General features: G+C 31.6%; 4 protein-coding genes and 2 long non-coding RNA genes across 6 annotated transcripts; 3 read left to right on the top strand and 3 right to left on the bottom strand.

Moving 5' to 3' along the window:
- The first annotated feature begins 22 nt into the window (after positions 1–22).
- On the top strand, positions 23–1090 carry LOC123681855 (FUN14 domain-containing protein 1A). The gene has a single exon (XM_045620178.1). It carries the CDS (start codon positions 178–180, stop codon positions 706–708), a length of 531 nt encoding a protein of 176 aa, XP_045476134.1. The 5' UTR covers positions 23–177; the 3' UTR covers positions 709–1090.
- Positions 1091–3850: 2760 nt separating this feature from the next.
- Positions 3851–5471, top strand: LOC123688871. The gene is made up of 3 exons (XR_006750128.1): positions 3851–4096; positions 4577–5323; positions 5414–5471. It is a non-coding gene; the product is annotated as an uncharacterized LOC123688871 (long non-coding RNA).
- A 10-nt stretch (positions 5472–5481) lies between these two features.
- On the bottom strand, positions 5482–8333 carry LOC123688872. The gene is made up of 2 exons (XR_006750129.1): positions 8234–8333; positions 5482–7024 (listed from the first exon to the last, which is right to left on the bottom strand). It is a non-coding gene; the product is annotated as an uncharacterized LOC123688872 (long non-coding RNA).
- A 1208-nt stretch (positions 8334–9541) lies between these two features.
- LOC123688870 (histone H2A-like) lies at positions 9542–10474 on the bottom strand. Its single transcript, XM_045627593.1, has one exon. The coding sequence runs from the start codon at positions 9958–9960 to the stop codon at positions 9586–9588; it is 375 nt and encodes a 124-aa protein (XP_045483549.1). The 5' UTR covers positions 9961–10474; the 3' UTR covers positions 9542–9585.
- A 4074-nt stretch (positions 10475–14548) lies between these two features.
- On the bottom strand, positions 14549–15067 carry LOC123683610 (histone H2B). The gene has a single exon (XM_045622613.1). The coding sequence runs from the start codon at positions 14931–14933 to the stop codon at positions 14562–14564; it is 372 nt and encodes a 123-aa protein (XP_045478569.1). The 5' UTR covers positions 14934–15067; the 3' UTR covers positions 14549–14561.
- A 2380-nt stretch (positions 15068–17447) lies between these two features.
- LOC123684378 (histone H2B) lies at positions 17448–17895 on the top strand. Its single transcript, XM_045623615.1, has one exon. The coding sequence runs from the start codon at positions 17511–17513 to the stop codon at positions 17880–17882; it is 372 nt and encodes a 123-aa protein (XP_045479571.1). The 5' UTR covers positions 17448–17510; the 3' UTR covers positions 17883–17895.
- The last annotated feature ends 1023 nt before the right edge of the window (positions 17896–18918 follow it).

Below are 18918 nucleotides of genomic sequence, written 5' to 3'. Positions count from 1 at the left end.
GACTCTATAATTTTTTAAACAATGGTTCAGTCCACAAAATACTAAAAGCCCATTAATTCCGATATCCAAAATAAAAGGAAGAATAAGAAATATTTCAATTCTATAATTGCGTATTCTCCAAAAATAATATTAGTGGTTATTGTTATAGGCGTAAATCGAATATTCAAAATAATAGAAATGGCAAAAGCATCTACCTCAAATAAATCCACTAAAGAAATTATCAATATAAAAGAAGCTAAAAAAGATGTTAGTTCCTTTTCGGAAAAAATTCTTGGAGATATCAGTAAAACTTCTGCCACCAAGCAAATGATACTGGGTGTATCTTCTGGTTGGATGACTGGATTTATGGCTATGAGAGTAGGCAAACCTGCAGCTTTAGCTTTAGGAGGGGGCATCATTTTATTACAGATAGTTAATGAGAAAGGTCTTATCAAAATAAATTGGGATAAAGTAAACAGACAGATAGATAATGTAGCTGATAAAGTTGAAGAGGCTGTAACTGGCCAACAACCTACAATGCTTGATAAAGTTGAACGATTTGTGGACAGAAAAATAACTAAAACGGAAGATGTGCTTAAAAGTAAGGGACAAAAAGCTAAACGATGGTATGCAAAATTACTAGGAGAGGAACAAATGCAGCTCAAAGAGATGCACATCTTTGTTGTATCATTTGTTGCTGGAATTGCTTTAGGAATTGGTAGTTCCTAAGAAAAATATTAAATACTACATAAGCAATAGATATGGAATAATTATGGTTTCTTGTGGAACCAAATGATATCTTTTCAAAATACCAATAATTTTAAGGAATGAAATATTAATAGATGTTGTTGATAACCTATTTATTTGTTTTCAATTAGTACTAATATTTATTATTCGATCAGTTAGTGAACATTATCTTAGATTTGAGATAAAAGATTCAGTATGTTATTTTTATTCTTTATGTCAAATATTAATTGCTTAAAAGAATAATATATTACTCTTTCTGTTAGAGTAGTGATATTTATGTTAAGTTAATAATTATTTTGTTTCACTAATTATAAGTAGAGTTGTTTTAACAATAGATAAAATAAATATTTCAAAAATGTGAAAATTCCATTATTTTACAGTTCACATTGATTAATTTCCATTAACCACCTAATAATCATTGGATAGCTGATATTCACCTATTTTTTGATTATATAGAAGCCTGGCATGTACCATGAAACTCTTCAAAAAGAATCACTACATATAAAAAAAAATTGTCTTAAACTAAATCCATACTACCATCAGGCATCAGAGCAGATCTATAGATTTGGAAAGTGTATTAGTCTTGCCAATGAATTTCAATAATTTACTCACAACAGTATCAAATCAAAATAAAAAAAATTCAAAAATTCTTTAACCATGTACTAAAAATATGGTTTCAGTGGTGATGGACTCAGTTACAAAGTCTAGAATTTTCAGGATAAAAACATTTAGGCTAATTTAATTTGTGAAAAAGAAATCTGGTTCTTTCATTCGTTGATTCTTTTCATTTCGGAAATTTATTCTGAAGGATTTGAGATATCAAGAAAATTCATAAATTGTTATTATTTCAATTCGATTCTATCGCCAAATGCACAAAGCATTTCATTGGCTAGGACAATGGATGCAAAATAGAAGTTGCTTGACCTAGACACAAATTTATTCCACTGGTGAACAAAAATCTTTAAATATTCTGTTTGTACGTAAATATTAGATCGCAGTTAAGAAGTCTAAAAATACTGGTATGCCAACTTACTCCAAAAAAAGTTTAAGATAAAACTGGCGACTTTTTAAGGAGATTGTTGGTACCTAAGTTGATTTCCGCATCGATAAAATGAATATAGATCAATTTCATCAAAAATTCTTTGAGATTTTCTGGCATTGATGAAAGCCCTCTGAAAAAGTCCTTGTTCTATGCAGTAGACCATGCTTCGGCCTCTCTGGACTTCTTCCACTCTCTAGTATAGTTAAAAAATATATTTAGTGTTCTGTGGTTACAAATAGCCGTCAGTAGATTCCCGATGTTCATAACGATTAAGTGAATTCCTTTAGGAATAAATTGTTAAACGAATGTAGTTAGAACATATTTCGAACACTGATTCAGACTCACCAAAATGTCCCACATCTGCCCTGAAAACCTGTACAATCATTCGTAAAACACCCTGTATAGGCATCTGAAAATATGAATGCAGCGCCAAGGTGGGCAAACGTAGAACTATAAATATTGACATTGTCCGAATTCATCATTCCAAGTTACCCTTCAATTATTACAGTCCCAACAAAGTATTACAAATGCTAATGTATTGAATATTTATAGGAATACTACAGAAAGTCACATGTCCAGTTTTTATTTATTTATTTAGATAACTCAATTTACATAAGATGTTTCAAAAAATAAATTTATATAACTATGCTACTTAAAACTAATCATATTGAAACCTATTTATTCAATTATATTATGGCTGGACTAATGAAAATTCAATTGAATAATTTCATAAAATGTGATCATCAGTATGCCCTGAAAAAAAAATATATAGAATTTCATAGTACATGTCCAAATATTTCTAAGGAATTTTCCCAATATTGGGTAAAGGTACCTTAGTTTTGAAGATTTCAAAATAAAAAATTCAGTATGATTTTTTTATTGTCTATTATAAATAATTTTTTTGAAAAATCAATTTATGAACAACTTGTCCATTTGCTGGATACTAATTGGGAAATGAACTATTTCATTATTTTTAAATAATCTAATTCCTTAAAAATCTATGTTCTGCAAATATTGAATTGGTTATAGCACAAGCAAATGTAAATATATCTCCAACTTACTTCATAAGAAACCACTGCAACCTACATCCTAAAATTTTGAATATCTTAATACGCTGATTGACTCTTTCAATATGTACTCGAACAGCTGCTATTTTAGCATTTAACAATGCTTTCTTGGTACTGTTTTTATTTGAAAAAAAGGGTACTGCTTCTACTATTGTATCTAATAGATTTATAATATTGAGACCAGTAAAACTGTTTAGAGCACTATCTGTTGTTATCAGGTCACATAAAGAAGACACTTTTGGAGTATTCACTTGCATCCTTGAAAGTTTTAGGCCCATTTTAATCAGGCTGACCCTGAAGAAGCTGAATAGACCTTGTGCAACTTCGATTTCATCTTGAGAAGTAGTTTGTACAGCAGGTTTGATTTCTTCACAAGAGCATTCTTCAGCAACAAGTTTTTCTTTGTTGATACTTCTTTGTCTTAATCTTTCAGATCTACTACAAGAAAATTCAGGTTCTTCCTTTGTGGTAGTAGATCCAACAGGAAGATTTCTGGAAGGCACAGCAGTATTTTTCAAAAATTTTGTGTAGAACTGGAATCTGTAAACGATTATCCCCATAAATATAACTCAAAATTTCATGTGTAATCCGTGCTTACTTCGATAAAATGCAGGGAACATACTTTCATATTTCTTGTCACTGGTTTACCGATTTTGAGTTTCAGTTGCCAAGCTTTTTGTCGATCCATCAGCACTTTACTCCCCAATTTCCTTTCCACCGAAACACGATATTTATCACCAGTTTGAGGGAAAGCATGGAAATTGATATTTGAACCTTTTTTTCCAGGAAGAACACTGAGGAACTCAACATTAAAATGATTTAAAAATATAAATATTTGTAGAATACAAGAACTATGTCAATATTTTTACTCTGATTGTCACCAGGTGGCGTAGCAGTAAGGCATATTCTTGAGTTCTGTGATCCTTAAAATACAATCACAGAATAATAACCAATATTTCAAAATTTTCCACTCTATGAATTTTTATTTGAGGTTAAATGCTTGTTTACTTTCATATTGAAAACAATCGTTGAAATTCTTTTAATAATTTCAAATATTCTTTATGTCTGTTGAGTAAAATTTCAATCTTGTGTTCTATTTTCAATGGTGCTTTTTACATTTGTTATTTAATTGTTTATAACAGAATTTATATGGAGCTAGATGTTTTTGAAGCAATGGGGAATACTAAAAAAAATCATGATTAATTCTTTTGGGATGAAAGTACTGACTGTTTTGTTTTGGAAATTACATGCCGTTATATAGGTGAGTTCATCTACACTTTTATTAAAATTCACTAAAACTTCCAATTTTTGTTTTAAAATTTTCCATCATTTTATGCACTTTATACAGTAATAAATATTATAATAGCAAATTCAATCAAGATTGTGTTGAATTAGAACTATTCACTTTAATTTTGATTTTATGGTGAATAGTTTTTCAAACAATAATTTTTTGAATTTATAATAATTGCATTTTAATGATAATATTTACAGCGTTTTTAAATTCTGAATTTTTATATGTGAATGAAGATAATAACAATATTTTTCACTCCAAAGATTTCAAACGTTAATTAGTTGAAATATATTTAGGTCTAATCGATGGTTGAACTTTAATAATTTATTTAATCGGAATGTTATATGGATCTCATATGTTGAACCTTCACATATATAATTGAAAGTGAAGTTTGATCTATTTTCTCTTGTTTGTAGCTTCTGTTGAATATTGATCTTTGTTTCTTTGTAGTTTGTTAATCCCTTCATTATGTCGTATGGCTAGTGGAACGACAGAAGAAAAAAGAAGAGGATATTCAAGGTCATCATGTAGTGTGAAGTATTCTTTTTTTTTGTCACTGAATGATTGTGTTTGATGATTTGTGCCTAATTCATAGTGTTATTTGTTGAGTTAATGATGCTATCCACTTGGATTATTTTAGGTTTGTGTCTTTGTGAATATCCATATTTTGTGTAAAACTGGGAAAATTATAGAAGAATTCGCAATGAAACGTTGAACGCTGTAAGTCGAGAGAAAAGAACTTATCTACAAACTTCAACTGAAAATGCAAAAGATCTCAAGTATCTGTGGAGAATGGCTGAACTCAATATATATAATAGGTCATTAAATAAAAATTTGCCCTCAGGCATATGAACAAGTATTTCTTAAATTTTGCTCAGGATCAGGGTGTAGATGATGTGTCGGTTATTAATTATTACAACACAAATCAATATTTTGAATTGCTGCATTCTGGACTTGGAGTTCCCTGTGGAGTGGAAGATTTCGAGAGTGTTGCCACCTCCTAAGGTGGCTATCCCTACTACTTTCAACGATATTTGTGTGCAAAGATTTTTGAGAAAGTATTGGTATATAGAATAAAGACTCATCTGGAGAAATATAATATCTTACCATCTCGACAATCTGGTTTCAGATGAGGGTTTGGTTTTTGCACGGCTCTTCTTGATGTTGTTGACTCTATCATTTCAAAAGTCGATTCAGGTGAGATTTGTGTTTTGACATTATTAGATTATTCAGAGGCGTTCGATAGAGTAAGCCATAAAATACTAATTGCAATTTTAAAATATATAGGATTCTCTACGTCTGCCATTAGGTTAATGATAGATTACCTCCAGGATCAATGTCAGTAATAATAATAATAATAATAATAACAAGCTTTATTTCAAGTAAAGTAGAGATGTGATACATAACTTCTTGAAATGAAATAGCGTCAAAAAAAATATTTCAAACATCTACTGATTAGAGGTCCTGTTCCAGCTCCCCACATCATACATCAAAAACTCTTCCACCGTGTATGGTTCGATTTGTATTAAAAGCTTGAAAATTTGCTTTTTAAATCTTTTGAGGGTGGTTGTTTCTTCTGTGTAATCTATAATTTTATTGTAATATCTAATACAACTATCAGTATGTGGAGATATCGTCGGGAAGATCTTAAAAAGGGGGCTGTGAATTGTGGTGTTCCTCAGGACTCTGCACTTGCACCTTTTCTCTTTTATATATATATATATATATATATATATATATATATATATATATATATATATATATATATATATAAACGTTTCATTCTGGATGGACTCAAATCTTGTACTGACTTTCGATATGCCTTTTATACACAGATAAAACAAAGGTTCTCGTTTTTGGCAGCAAGGCGGCTGATAGATTAAAATTTAGTGTCAACGAAAGTAAGGTTGCAACTGTCAGATCAACTTGAAATTTGGGAGTCATTTTGGATGATGACCTTCGGTTCACTGAGTATCATTATGTGCATTGAGAAGGCAATACCCTTATAGTCATTTCCTGTCGCAGAAGTTGAAGATACAGCTTACTATCTCGCTTGTCTTGAGTCATTTCAATTTTTGTGACGCGTTGTATGGCCCCTTCTTACGTCTGGAGGACAGGGCGAGAATCCAGCGAGTACAGGGTGCGTGTTTATCTATGTCATCAGAAAGTATGAACCAGTTATTCATGAGTTGAAATGGTGCAATTGGTTGAATATGGATCAGACACGTGAGCTTCACTCTGCGGTTTTTATCCATTCAATTATCTGGTTTAAATCACCACCTCGTATAACAAAATACGTTTCAGATCAGATGTTCATGCTGTGAATGTGAGGTTTAGGGGTCTTCTTTCTCCACCTATTTTCAGGACTGCTTTTTTTCAACGTTCTTTTTCATTTACAATGTATTCATTATATAATCGTGTACCAGTTCATCTCAAGAGCTGCAAACCAGATGCGTTTAGGTTCAATTATCAAAGTCTGCTTCTGGGTGCAAATGGATTATGTAGATCTTGAGTAGTTACTTTCAGGCATTTTATTTTGCATGTTAAATTCATCATCATCGGGGTGGGCTCAATTCATGTTGAATTATATTTATGCGGTGTGCTGAAAGTGGATGAAATTTTGTTAATTTTCTTACATATGTTCTGATAGTTTTTGATACCACAGTAATAACAGTTATACTGATGTCGGACCAATTGCAATATACAATTTATTTATTTTTTGGATAACTAGTGAATATATGTTGATTTTTTTTTCTCTGGATGATTTTTTGTAATATTGCAATAAACATATTATTATTATATACAATGGCTACCCAGTGTATATTATATATCAGTGTTTCTCAACCAGATTCACTCCAAGGACCATCAAAATATTTTAGTAAGTATGTTATGGCAGACCTGTAAGTTTAATGTTTCAGTTATTAGTCTAATTTTTAGCATAATATATAAACAATGAAAAAAAAAATTGTTTGGATTGAAACTACTAAAACTAATTGAAACTCAAAAAACATTCTGACAATCTGATTGCTGTTTGTCTGACTAAAGTGTCGATCATGTCACAGCAACACATGAAGTCGGCTCAAGATCAAGGCGATTTTGATGGTTTCTCTTAATAAAATAATAAAAGTAATTTGTTATAATATAGTTTCACAGAAGTAAGTTGAGGAAAAAGGCAATATTATCAACCCGTTTGCATGAAGATTTGGATATTTGGTAGATGGTCTATCCAAAACTTATAAATCTATGTATGTATATTCACTATGGTGTTGAAGGAAATGAAAAAGCCGATGAACTTGCAAAAAGTGCATCGAGGTTAACACCAGCTAGACCTGAGCCTTTCTGTGGGCTAGGAAAAGACCAATATAAGGCTGCGGTCCAGCAATGAAATTTGAATAACAGGATAACCCACTGGACTAACACTCCTGGACTTACTCAGGCCAAGAAATTCGTGATGATTTCACCTACATACACCAGAAAGCTCTTGCAGCTATCACGAGCCGAGCTTCAGGTGATGGTGGGACTGCTGACGGGACAAACATCATTTGTACCGTATGGGAAAGTTAGCAGATGAAATTTGCAGGCTCTGTGGATCAGAAGCAGCCGAACGCCATGATATGCAAGTGTCCAGAGCTGGCTAGCCTAAGAACCATTCATATGGGGAAGCCGGTCCTGGATACCCGAGAGGTAACGGCCAAGGCCCCTAAGAAGGTTGTCAGTTTTATTAACGTCATTGATGATCTCCTTGGGTTTTCATTAATGAGTAGGGTAGAGAACAAAAGATTTACATGAGCTGCTTTCCAGTCAGGTGCGTGTCACCCCGGGGCTCGGCGCACTAGAGCTTCGAGCCCTTGCTATGAGTGGAAGGAGGTGACGGACAGGTCCAAGGAGCGGCGAGATCATGTAAAAGAGGACCAGGGGACCACAAGGACCTGACACGACCGAGCTCTATCCTTACAGCACATCAATTTTTCTCTAATGTCACTGACTGCATGGTCATTATAACGTACATAACATAATAATATGAGATGTCAGTTGACTCATCCATTTTGATATGAGGTTTTTTGTTGTTTGTAGGTCTAGTGGGTAAAAGTCCCCGCTGAAACTAACCTGCTGTTCTTAAGGTTCCAGCTATCTATTTTCCTATTAACCTTTTGACTCATTGTTTTTGATTTATATCATGTATCATATATCATTATTGAAACCTAACCTAACCTTACCTTTTGACTCATTGTTTTTGATTTATATCATGTGGTTTCTGTGTTTACTTAAGTCTTGCAAAGAAGAATCTTTTCTTTTTGATATTTGAAATTGTGTTTTACTCGATTTTTGTTTTTGTTTGCATATTCATGGGAAAACCATCATCAGAACCAAACTTATTGTCGGAATGCCGAGGTGGAGTCAAAGATATATTAATTATTTCAATATTCCAGGACCGGACTCATTATTTGTCATTTAAAGTGTTAAGGTTGAAAACGGGAGTGAGGTATCTAGTAATGTCGTGAATGAATATATAGAGTAAAAATCTTCTAAAACTCAGAGAACGTTTAGTTTATGATAATAATTTGCTAATATATGAAATAATTCATCAATGAAACAACACTAACAAGTAGAAGAAAATGCTAAAAGACCAAATATGAACTTCTCGAAACATTTTTGTGGTCATTTTATATTCTGAAAAAATGCTGACAACTGAAATTTGAGTTAATAATTCCTTATTGGTTGTGTTCCATATTTTTATAAAATTTTGGAATTATCAGAATGATCAATTTGACAACGAGAGAATATGCTGATATTATGTTTATGTGTATTTGTTAGACCAATAGGCTCCGTTGACCAAATATGATGTGTTCAATACTCAGATTTCTGATGATCGTTTGCCAAGTTCGGTTCATTTCAACTTTTTACAAAATTTTTAACCCGGCATGTTACATGGCATTATAACAGGAATATATTTTCAAAAAGATGAGGTTGCATCTCATTTTGGTTTAGAAGTGAGAAATTACCTTGACAATACTTACCCAAATAGATGGATATGTCGAGGAGGACCCGTTTCATTGTCTTCTTGATGAAGACTCGATAAACTGGTAATTTGGTTCTAACTTTGTTATGAAATCTTTTTTTTTCTTACATTACAGTTATGAGTAAACTGTTGTAGACTTTTTCGATTACTCCTCCCACCAAGAAAAAACAATGTACGCCCTTGCCTAGGTACCAAAGCTAAAATTAGTGGAAGATAGGAAAATATCGTTATTCATAAACATTTAGAGAAAATTATACAACACTATTCTAAAATTACCAAGTTCAAATATAATTCGAATAGCCTTGATCTTACCTTTAAAATTTCAGACTTCAATAGCGAAATATATTGCGGTTTACTAAACAAAGATGATATAAAATCTTTTCAATAGAAGAATATGGTGGCCCTGAGAAGGACCTTTTGTTTATGTTTGAAACGTAATTTACGTCTTCTTCTCGGTCTTCTTGGGTAAGAGGACAGCTTGGATGTTTGGTAGAACACCACCTTGAGCGATTGTTACTCCAGAAAGCAATTTATTCAATTCTTCGTCATTTCTGATGGCCAATTGGAGATGACGGGGGATGATTCTGGTCTTCTTATTGTCACGTGCGGCATTGCCGGCCAATTCCAAAACTTCAGCGGCCAGATATTCCATGACAGCAGCAAGATATACGGGTGCTCCGGCGCCAACACGTTCTGCGTAATTTCCCTTACGTAATAAACGATGGATACGACCTACTGGAAACTGTAATCCAGCACGGTTAGAACGGGACTTTGCCTTTCCCTTAACTTTTCCACCTTTACCACGACCAGACATGATGAACAAGTTATAATTCGTACGAACACTTTAAAAACCAATACAAGCGACTGTATTGACTGTGATGATTTCGGCAGCGCGAGTAACTGCTTTATAAGAGAGTAGTTGCGCCAATCAGAGTGGAGGACGTATGCTCCTATATGGGCGGGGTTTAGGCATACGTTAAGATTTTATGTTGTGCTTCCTAAACTTTATTCACTTTGAATTTGATATCTTGAAAAATTTATATTAGAATTCTTGAGCTAATTGAATCAATGTGGTGAAGCAACCGATTATGTACCAAACTGGTATGCTTGATAAAACGTGCAAACGAAATTTTTATTTGATTTTCACACTGCGTAAAATAAAAAATTAATTATCGCTTTTCTCTTCCTTCTTGAGGAAATCTCCTTTCATGAGAATCAGTAATGTAAAAAAAGCACCACTTGGTAGAGATGAATAGAAAATAATCTATAATTTCACAAAGTATAGATGAAATGATTATTCAAAATCAGGTATTTTTATACTATACTTGGTTATATGCCCATCATATATATCATATCAGGTAAAATATTTAACTGTTAAAAACTAGAACAAATCTCAGATGAATGAGAATCACTCTCAGGATGTATTAAAACTAATTTTAATTCTTGAACATTTATTAATCTCTAGACATTAGTATCAAATTTTATTTACTTTTCATCTTAATGTATGAATTCTGGATTTGGATTAGTTTTTGCCTGATTTGGACATTTTCATTATGGAATCGATATTTCAGGTAGTCCTAAGACTAAATATTAACCAAAAAAAGTAGTTTTATTGGAAAACCCCTTGAATTTTAAATTGATTTCTTTTAGAGTTCTTCTTCTTCAATAGTTCTAATCGAACCCTTGAATGTTCCATATAGGTATCCATTTTCAATTCATCTTATATTTGTACAGGATGGCAAAATAAAACGTGACTCATCTCGTCCTATCTGGCCTTAAGCATAGAAAAATGTTTATATGTATAAGTTTAATAGTTATTTATGCAACAAGTGCAAAAAGTGAATGTTTATTGTGTTGTCCAACTCGGCCTAACGGCCTCGTCGGACAATTTCACGTCGAGTGCAATAAACAATTTTTGCACGAGTTGCATACAACATTTTTTCTACGTTCATGCAAAAAGCAAAAAATGATTTATTGAGGTGCGGCACTAGGTGTAGGAAAATGAAAAGCGCAACTTGAATACTTTATTATTAATATCGATTTGCATTGAAACAGGAACTAATACGTTACGAACAATTTAACTCAAACTTTATTTTTACCCTCAATGTTGAAAGTGAATGAACAATTGGTGACAGCACGTTGAAGTAGAACTAGTGCAATAAAGAACTTATTTTTCCACTAAATATAATTCAATAAAGTTTTGCTTTTTGCATGAATGTAGAAAAAAGTTATTGAGTGTGTACTTCTTGTACCCCGTAACTGTTCTAATTTTTTACTCTATTATCGGCTTCGTTTTCTCATGAATAGTGTATATATTTTCAAATTAAGGAGAAAAAAATCATAAACATTCAATAATATTTTGAAATTGATTCTAATTGGAAATTGATTTGTAGTGCAATGACCTTATCTTCCTTATCTCTTCTTAATTCATTACAAAATTTGTTCATTAGGTAGATTTCAAGTAGATTTCATTAATGATAGCAATTGTTCGAAGTATCTTCTATGGATGAATCATGCCATGTCACTTTTGGGCAAACTTTTTAGATTGAAAATTAGATGTTCACTATGTCATTAATTTTCTTACTTGTTCGGTTAAAATGGATATTATAGTCATAAAAAGGTTTCCAAGCATCGTTGCAAGACTGTGGATTTATTTGTAGTTTTACCATAAAATTCACATTGGTTGTCAGATAATTCTCACACTACGAATTTTGTGTGCGTTTTCGAAAAACTATGGAATTTTCATGCTATTGCACATTGTCTTATTATTAGAGTTACATAACTAACCAAGTTTTTGTAAGTTTAAATGAGATGTGATTAAGATGTCTAAAAACAGACATCTTAGATGTAATTCATTCACATCTCGATATAAAGTTCTGTGGACTCCAAAGGTGCAATATTTTGAAGTTGAGAAAGTTGGGAATAATTCAAGTCATAGCATCTGCCGCTATTTTAAATTCATTTCCTATTCTATTCATGCAAAGAATGACAAATTTTCACAATTATTTATTAACTATTTCCTGATTTCTCGAGAAATATTTCAATTCCATTGGTTTTTCAACGCCTATATTCAGGGAGAGGACTATTGAAAAATTTTTTGAAAATGTTTTTTTATAAGACTTATAAAATATTTTATTTAGTGAAGTCATTAGGGATTCATGGCTTCACTTGATTTTTAAGCTACTTGGCTTGAGCTTGTTTTGATTTCAAATCAAGTAGTAGTTTTTCAATCTCAAGTCAAGTATTTATTCATCAAGTACTTGAATCATATCAAGCAACTTGATTTTTAGCAGTTTCATTGTGTAGTGTCACATCAATAAGAAAATGATGAAATGAGAAGGAACATTGCAAAAAACACTTTTATTTATTAAACTTAGTGTATAAAAGAACCGAATATATTAACTTTTTTGAAGAAGAAACATTCGGTGAAATTCGGTAAAAATATTTCAAAAACTACCAATGCCGTGCGACCCGTGCATATCGAGCTCAAGTCATATCAAGTAGCTTAATGTCAAGTCAAGCAATAAATATCCAAAGTCAAGTCAAGCTCAAATAATTTTTCACGAGATTGATTTTCAAGTCAAGTGGTTGGTTAAAATGTCAAGCTACTTGGCTTGATGAATCCCTAAAAGTCATAGCAATATATGTTTGAAATTTCATAATTTTCATACGATACCCAATTTATGTAGATATGAATTTTCAACATTTGACTCCTTCATTTTTCTGCTTCAAAAATTTGTGTATGGCGGACGAACCGTTTTTGGTTTATTAGTTTCAAAATTGTTTTTATGTTCTATGCCCGCTCTGAACTGAAAACCGTTTTGATAATTGATTTTTAGCAGTTTTATTGTGTAGTGTCACATCAATAAGAAAATGATGAAATGAGAAGGAACCTTGCAAAAAACACTTTTATTTATTAAACTTAGTGTATAAAAGAACCGAAAATATCAACTTTTTTGAAGAAGAAACATAAATTAAATAAGTATAAATCATAACAAAATAATAAAAAAATAAATATTGATGAACCAGGCTTTAATCGTTTTCAAAATTTTCCATCTAGTATCTACTTAAGACACATAAGGTATCTTATAGATTTGTCGCCTTACCTATTGCGGGTTTTTGTAACTGTAAGAGCAGCTCTGGAAAATTGCCTTTCAACAGGAGCTGAAGATGCTGGCGTTGATAAAAAATCTTCGGCCAAGTTTGGAAAGATATTTTCGAAACTACCAATGCCGTGCGACGCGTGCATATGAAGCTCAAGTCATATCAAGTAGCTTGATGTCAAGTCAAGCAATAAATATCCAAGTCAAGTCAAGCTCAAATAATTTTTCACGAGATTGATTTTCAAGTCAAGTAGTTGGTTAAAATGTCAAGCTACTTGGCTTGATGAATCCCTAAAAGTCATAGCAATATATGTTTGAAATTTCATGATTTTCATACGATACCCAATTTATGTAGATATGAATTTTCAACATTAGATTCCTTCATTTTTCTGCTTCAATAATTTGTGTATGGCGGACGAAGCGATTTTGGTTTATTATTTTCAAAATTGTTTTTATGTTAAATGTGCATAATTTGAAAACGATAAGAAATTACTCAAACTATGAAAATATTTATTCGATTATTTGAGTACCTACACTCAAGATTTTTTTGTGAAAATATTAACTTACATTATATCGATCAAAAACAATTTTCGTTAAGGTAAGACTAAGATAATCATGTATTCAAATGTTTGATTGGTTTGCTCTGTATTTGATGGAAATTCATCATTTATATCGAAAAAATTACAATTTGGTTATTCTTTTGAGGATTGTCAGCAGAAACATGCGTTATTTTATTACTTATTAAAAGGAATGCTGTACAATTTTCTTATCCGCAATTATTATTAAATTATTACGATCTATGCCCGCTCTGAACTGAAAACCGTTTTGATAATTCATTTCGTTCATTTACTAGGTCCCCTACGAAAAATAATAATAGCAAAAACATGAAGTTTTTTCGTGATTCTTAGTGAAATATGTAATATTTGGTGAGAATTGAATGAATATTTATCCAATATTACGCCGGTTTCTATTTATAACGATGGTTTACATCACAGGTTAATCCCAAAATTATTTAGGTAGGTACTCACCGATAATTGGCAGACACTCGAAAAAATAACGGAAAATTAAAATTTCACTCAAATATAATAGTGACTAGTTGAAAAATAATAATCTTACAATTTTAACTAACTATAAATCAATGAGAAATAAATTCATCATCTATATGATGAATCAAAGAAGAAGTAGTATGTATATAAATAAATAAGATACTATAAAGACGATGAGGTAAAGGTAGATTGATCCATAATTATAAGTTTGAGAAATTATTGGTTCTGAAAAGAACCGTTTGATGTGTAGAAACAAAAATTGTTCTTCACTTGGAACTGGTGTATTTTGTCACTGCCTTTGTACCTTCGCTGACTGCGTGCTTGGCCAGCTCACCTGGCAAGAGAAGTCGCACTGCCGTCTGAATTTCCCTGCTGGTAATTGTTGAACGTTTGTTGTAATGGGCTAGTCTGCTCGCTTCGGCAGCGATGCGTTCAAAAATATCGTTCACAAAACTGTTCATGATGCTCATGGCCTTGCTGGAAATTCCGGTATCTGGATGGACTTGTTTCAATACCTTGTAGATGTAAATTGCGTAACTTTCCTTCCTCTTGCGCTTCTTCTTCTTGTCGGTCTTTGAGATGTTTTTCTGGGCTTTACCGGCCTTTTTCGCGGCTTTTCCACTAGTTTTAGGAGGCATGATTAATAACACAATAAAGCTTACACCTCTATTACGATTCAAATCGATTACTTGATGAAAAATTTGCTTCTGTTTTGGGCTTTATGTGCGGCGGATTACTGAAATTAGCTCCGCCCCTTTATGTTCTTATCATGGAAAAGGAAATTGTTGCTCGTAAACTCTGACTTTGTAAATTGAATAATTTTCATTTTCACCATGTCGGAATTATTATCATTACTAAAAAATTCAAAAAGTACATTTGATCTGATATTTCTGTACGGATATCTCATAGTGGATGGATGAATGGAAAATTATTGGTTAATATAGGTACCTATATAGCTTATTATATATATAATATATAGGTACAACCAAATGTTTCGTTTGTTGAAGGAAAAGAAATTGATAATTCACTATGTAATCTAATCTAAAATATTCTCACGAATATTCCGACCAGGAACTATTATAACAATATACATAATAGGTATTCCATAATGTAGTCCACATGTTATGATGGCCAAGGTGATTTTCTTCAGTACTACCTAAATCCTTATGTTTTCTAGAGCACCTATGTTTCTTTTTATGATTTTAATTATTGGAATGTTGATTAGTTGAGAATTGAATCGGTCCATTAACACCGAACAAAACAGTTGAAAATACAAACTGAGTTTTTTATAATAATTGATTAATTCCGTTCAAAAACTAAGATGAACATTTGTGATACAGTGCAGTTTGTATTTTAATTAAGAAAATAATATTTGAAAATTTCGATGTAATACTGTAACTTCATTGTCATGTTAATTTTTTATCTCATGCTTGCATTACTATAGAATTTAAAAATATTGATAGTTATTATGATGTTTTCATTTTTCACATCATAAACAAAAAGATTATGTTTACATCTAAAATATCTTCAACGATTTCTCACTGAATAATTTAGGTGAGCTCTGTAACAATTAGATTAATGTTAATTTTGTTGTTTTTGTTGATGATAATATAGTAGAAAATTGATAATAATTAAAAAAAAATAGAGACTTGACAAGAAGTTTACCTGATTATTTTGTAGGATCTTGATTTGTCTAGATCATTCTATGTAGATTATTCTAATTCATTACTCGAAAGTAATTCACCCTGTATATCAGATTATTATTTTAAAATTCATATTTTATATATTCAAATCAAAAATCGACGTATTTCAGGATTATTTCTTAAAATGGTCTGTTTAGCTAAAAATGAATTTGTTCCATACTTTACGGACACAGTGTATGGTTGTTTTACACGTATATGGATTTACGAAATTGAATATCGGCAGTAAAAACAAGGCACATCAACATAGAATGATCTAGACAAATCAAGATCCTACAAAATAATCAGATAAACTTCTTGTCAAGTCTCTTTTTTTTTCAATTATTATCAATTTTCTACTATATTATCATCAACAAAAACAAAAAAATTAACATTAATCTCACCTGAATCATTCAGTGAGTAATCGTTGAAGATATTTTAGATGTAAACATAATCTTTTTGTTTATGATGTGAAAAATGAAAACATCATAAAAACTATCAATATTTTCAAATTCTATAGTAATGCAAGCATGAGATAAAAAATTAACATGACAAAGAAGTTACAGTATTACATCGAAATTTTCAAATATTATTTTTCTTAATTAAAATACAAACTGCACTGTATCCCAAATCACAAATGTTCATCTTAGGTTTTGAACGGAATTAATCAATTATTATAAAAAACTCAGTTTGTATTTTCAACTGTTTTGTTCGGTGTTAATGGACCGATTCAATTCTCAACTAATCAACATTCCAATAATTAAAATCATAAAAAAAAACATAGGTGCTCTAGAAAACATAAGGATTTAGGTAGTACTGAAGAAAATCACCTTGGAAATCATAACATGTGGACTACATGATGGAATACCTATTATGTATATTGTTATAATCGTTCCTGGTCGGAATTTTCGTAAAAATATTTTAGATTAGATTACATAGTGAATTATCAATTTCTTTTCCTTCAACAAACGAAACATTTGGTTGTATATATTATATAATAAGCTATAGGTATAGTTTAATCAAAGTCACTTGAACTAGTCCATAAAAACGCTTGGCCATAGATAGATGTCCCTTTGAAGTGGATACCGCGATTTGCAAAATACCGGGGTTTATCTTATAGTATTGTTATGCAATAAATTCAATATCCCCAAAGGAATTTCTGGAAACTTGGACAAACCTTGTATAATCGAAATATTCATCTTCCTCCAAGTGACTTTGCATATACTATACCTATATTAACCAATAATTTTCCATTCATCCATCCACAATGAGGTATCCGTACAGAAATATCAGGTCAAATCTACTTTTTGAATTTTTCAGTAATAATATTATTTCCGACATGGTGAAAATGAAAATTATTCAATTTATAAAGTCAGAGTTTACGAGCAACAATTTCCTTTTCCATGATAAGAACATAAAGGGGCGGAGCTAATTTCAGTAATCCGCCGCACATAAAGCCCAAAACAGAAGCAAATTTTTCATCAAGTAATCGATTTGAATCGTAATAGAGGTGTAAGCTTTATTGTGTTATTAATCATGCCTCCTAAAACTAGTGGAAAAGCCGCGAAAAAGGCCGGTAAAGCCCAGAAAAACATCTCAAAGACCGACAAGAAGAAGAAGCGCAAGAGGAAGGAAAGTTACGCAATTTACATCTACAAGGTATTGAAACAAGTCCATCCAGATACCGGAATTTCCAGCAAGGCCATGAGCATCATGAACAGTTTTGTGAACGATATTTTTGAACGCATCGCTGCCGAAGCGAGCAGACTAGCCCATTACAACAAACGTTCAACAATTACCAGCAGGGAAATTCAGACGGCAGTGCGACTTCTCTTGCCAGGTGAGCTGGCCAAGCACGCAGTCAGCGAAGGTACAAAGGCAGTGACAAAATACACCAGTTCCAAGTGAAGAACAATTTTTGTTTCTACACATCAAACGGTTCTTTTCAGAACCAATAATTTCTCAAACTTATAATTATGGATCAATCTACCTTTACCTCATCGTCTTTATAGTATCTTATTTATTTATATACATACTACTTCTTCTTTGATTCATCATATAGATGATGAATTTATTTCTCATTGATTTATAGTTAGTTAAAATTGTAAGATTATTATTTTTCAACTAGTCACTATTATATTTGAGTGAAATTTTAATTTTCCGTTATTTTTTCGAGTGTCTGCCAATTATCGGTGAGTACCTACCTAAATAATTTTGGGATTAACCTGTGATGTAAACCATCGTTATAAATAGAATCCGGCGTAATATTGGATACATATTCATTCAATTCTCACCAAATATTACATATTTCACTAAGAATCACGAAAAAACTTCATGTTTTTGCTATTATTATTTTTCGTAGGGGACCTAGTAAATGAACGAAATGAATTATCAAAACGGTTTTCAGTTCAGAGCGGGCATAGATCGTAATAATTTAATAATAATTGCGGATAAGAAAATTGTACAGCATTCCTTTTAATAAGTAATAAAATAACGCATGTTTCTGCTGACAATCCTCAAAAGAATAACCAAAATACAAATACACTGGCAATTATTTTATCTGATTAAATTCTGAAATTGCCAATCTGAAATTGTTTATTATCAATTCTTGTTCAAATTTTGTGAACTGTTTCCAACCTCGTGATAGGCGAATAAAAATTACTTCAAAGCTTTGATGCGCTTATTCAAACTCTTATGGACGTATTTTTTTTACATGTAGAATTTTGTTTCAATATACCTCGATGGGATGAACTAAACTTGATTTGATTTTGCTGAATTTTGAATGACTTACTTTTTCGAAGAGGTTTATATACTCATTTCAGTCAATTTTGATTCATAGATTTTGAGATATCAAACTCTCAAAAAAATATACGATATGATTCTCACGAGATTTTGCATTATTTTTCAACTGATTTCTGAATTTCATTTCGATGCAATGTTTATT

Source organism: Harmonia axyridis, chromosome 1 (assembly GCF_914767665.1).
Source record: "Harmonia axyridis chromosome 1, icHarAxyr1.1, whole genome shotgun sequence".
In the NCBI taxonomy this organism is placed as follows: domain Eukaryota; kingdom Metazoa; phylum Arthropoda; class Insecta; order Coleoptera; family Coccinellidae; genus Harmonia; species Harmonia axyridis.
Note: the sequence above shows the minus strand (reverse complement) of the source record. Positions and strands in the feature narration are given on the sequence as shown.

Coding starts and splice junctions, on each gene's coding strand:
- LOC123684378 (XM_045623615.1), top strand. CDS start 17,511: ATGCCTCCTAAAACTAGTGGAAAAGCCGCGAAAAAGGCCGGTAAAGCC.
- LOC123688870 (XM_045627593.1), bottom strand. CDS start 9,960: ATGTCTGGTCGTGGTAAAGGTGGAAAAGTTAAGGGAAAGGCAAAGTCC.
- LOC123683610 (XM_045622613.1), bottom strand. CDS start 14,933: ATGCCTCCTAAAACTAGTGGAAAAGCCGCGAAAAAGGCCGGTAAAGCC.
- LOC123681855 (XM_045620178.1), top strand. CDS start 178: ATGGCAAAAGCATCTACCTCAAATAAATCCACTAAAGAAATTATCAAT.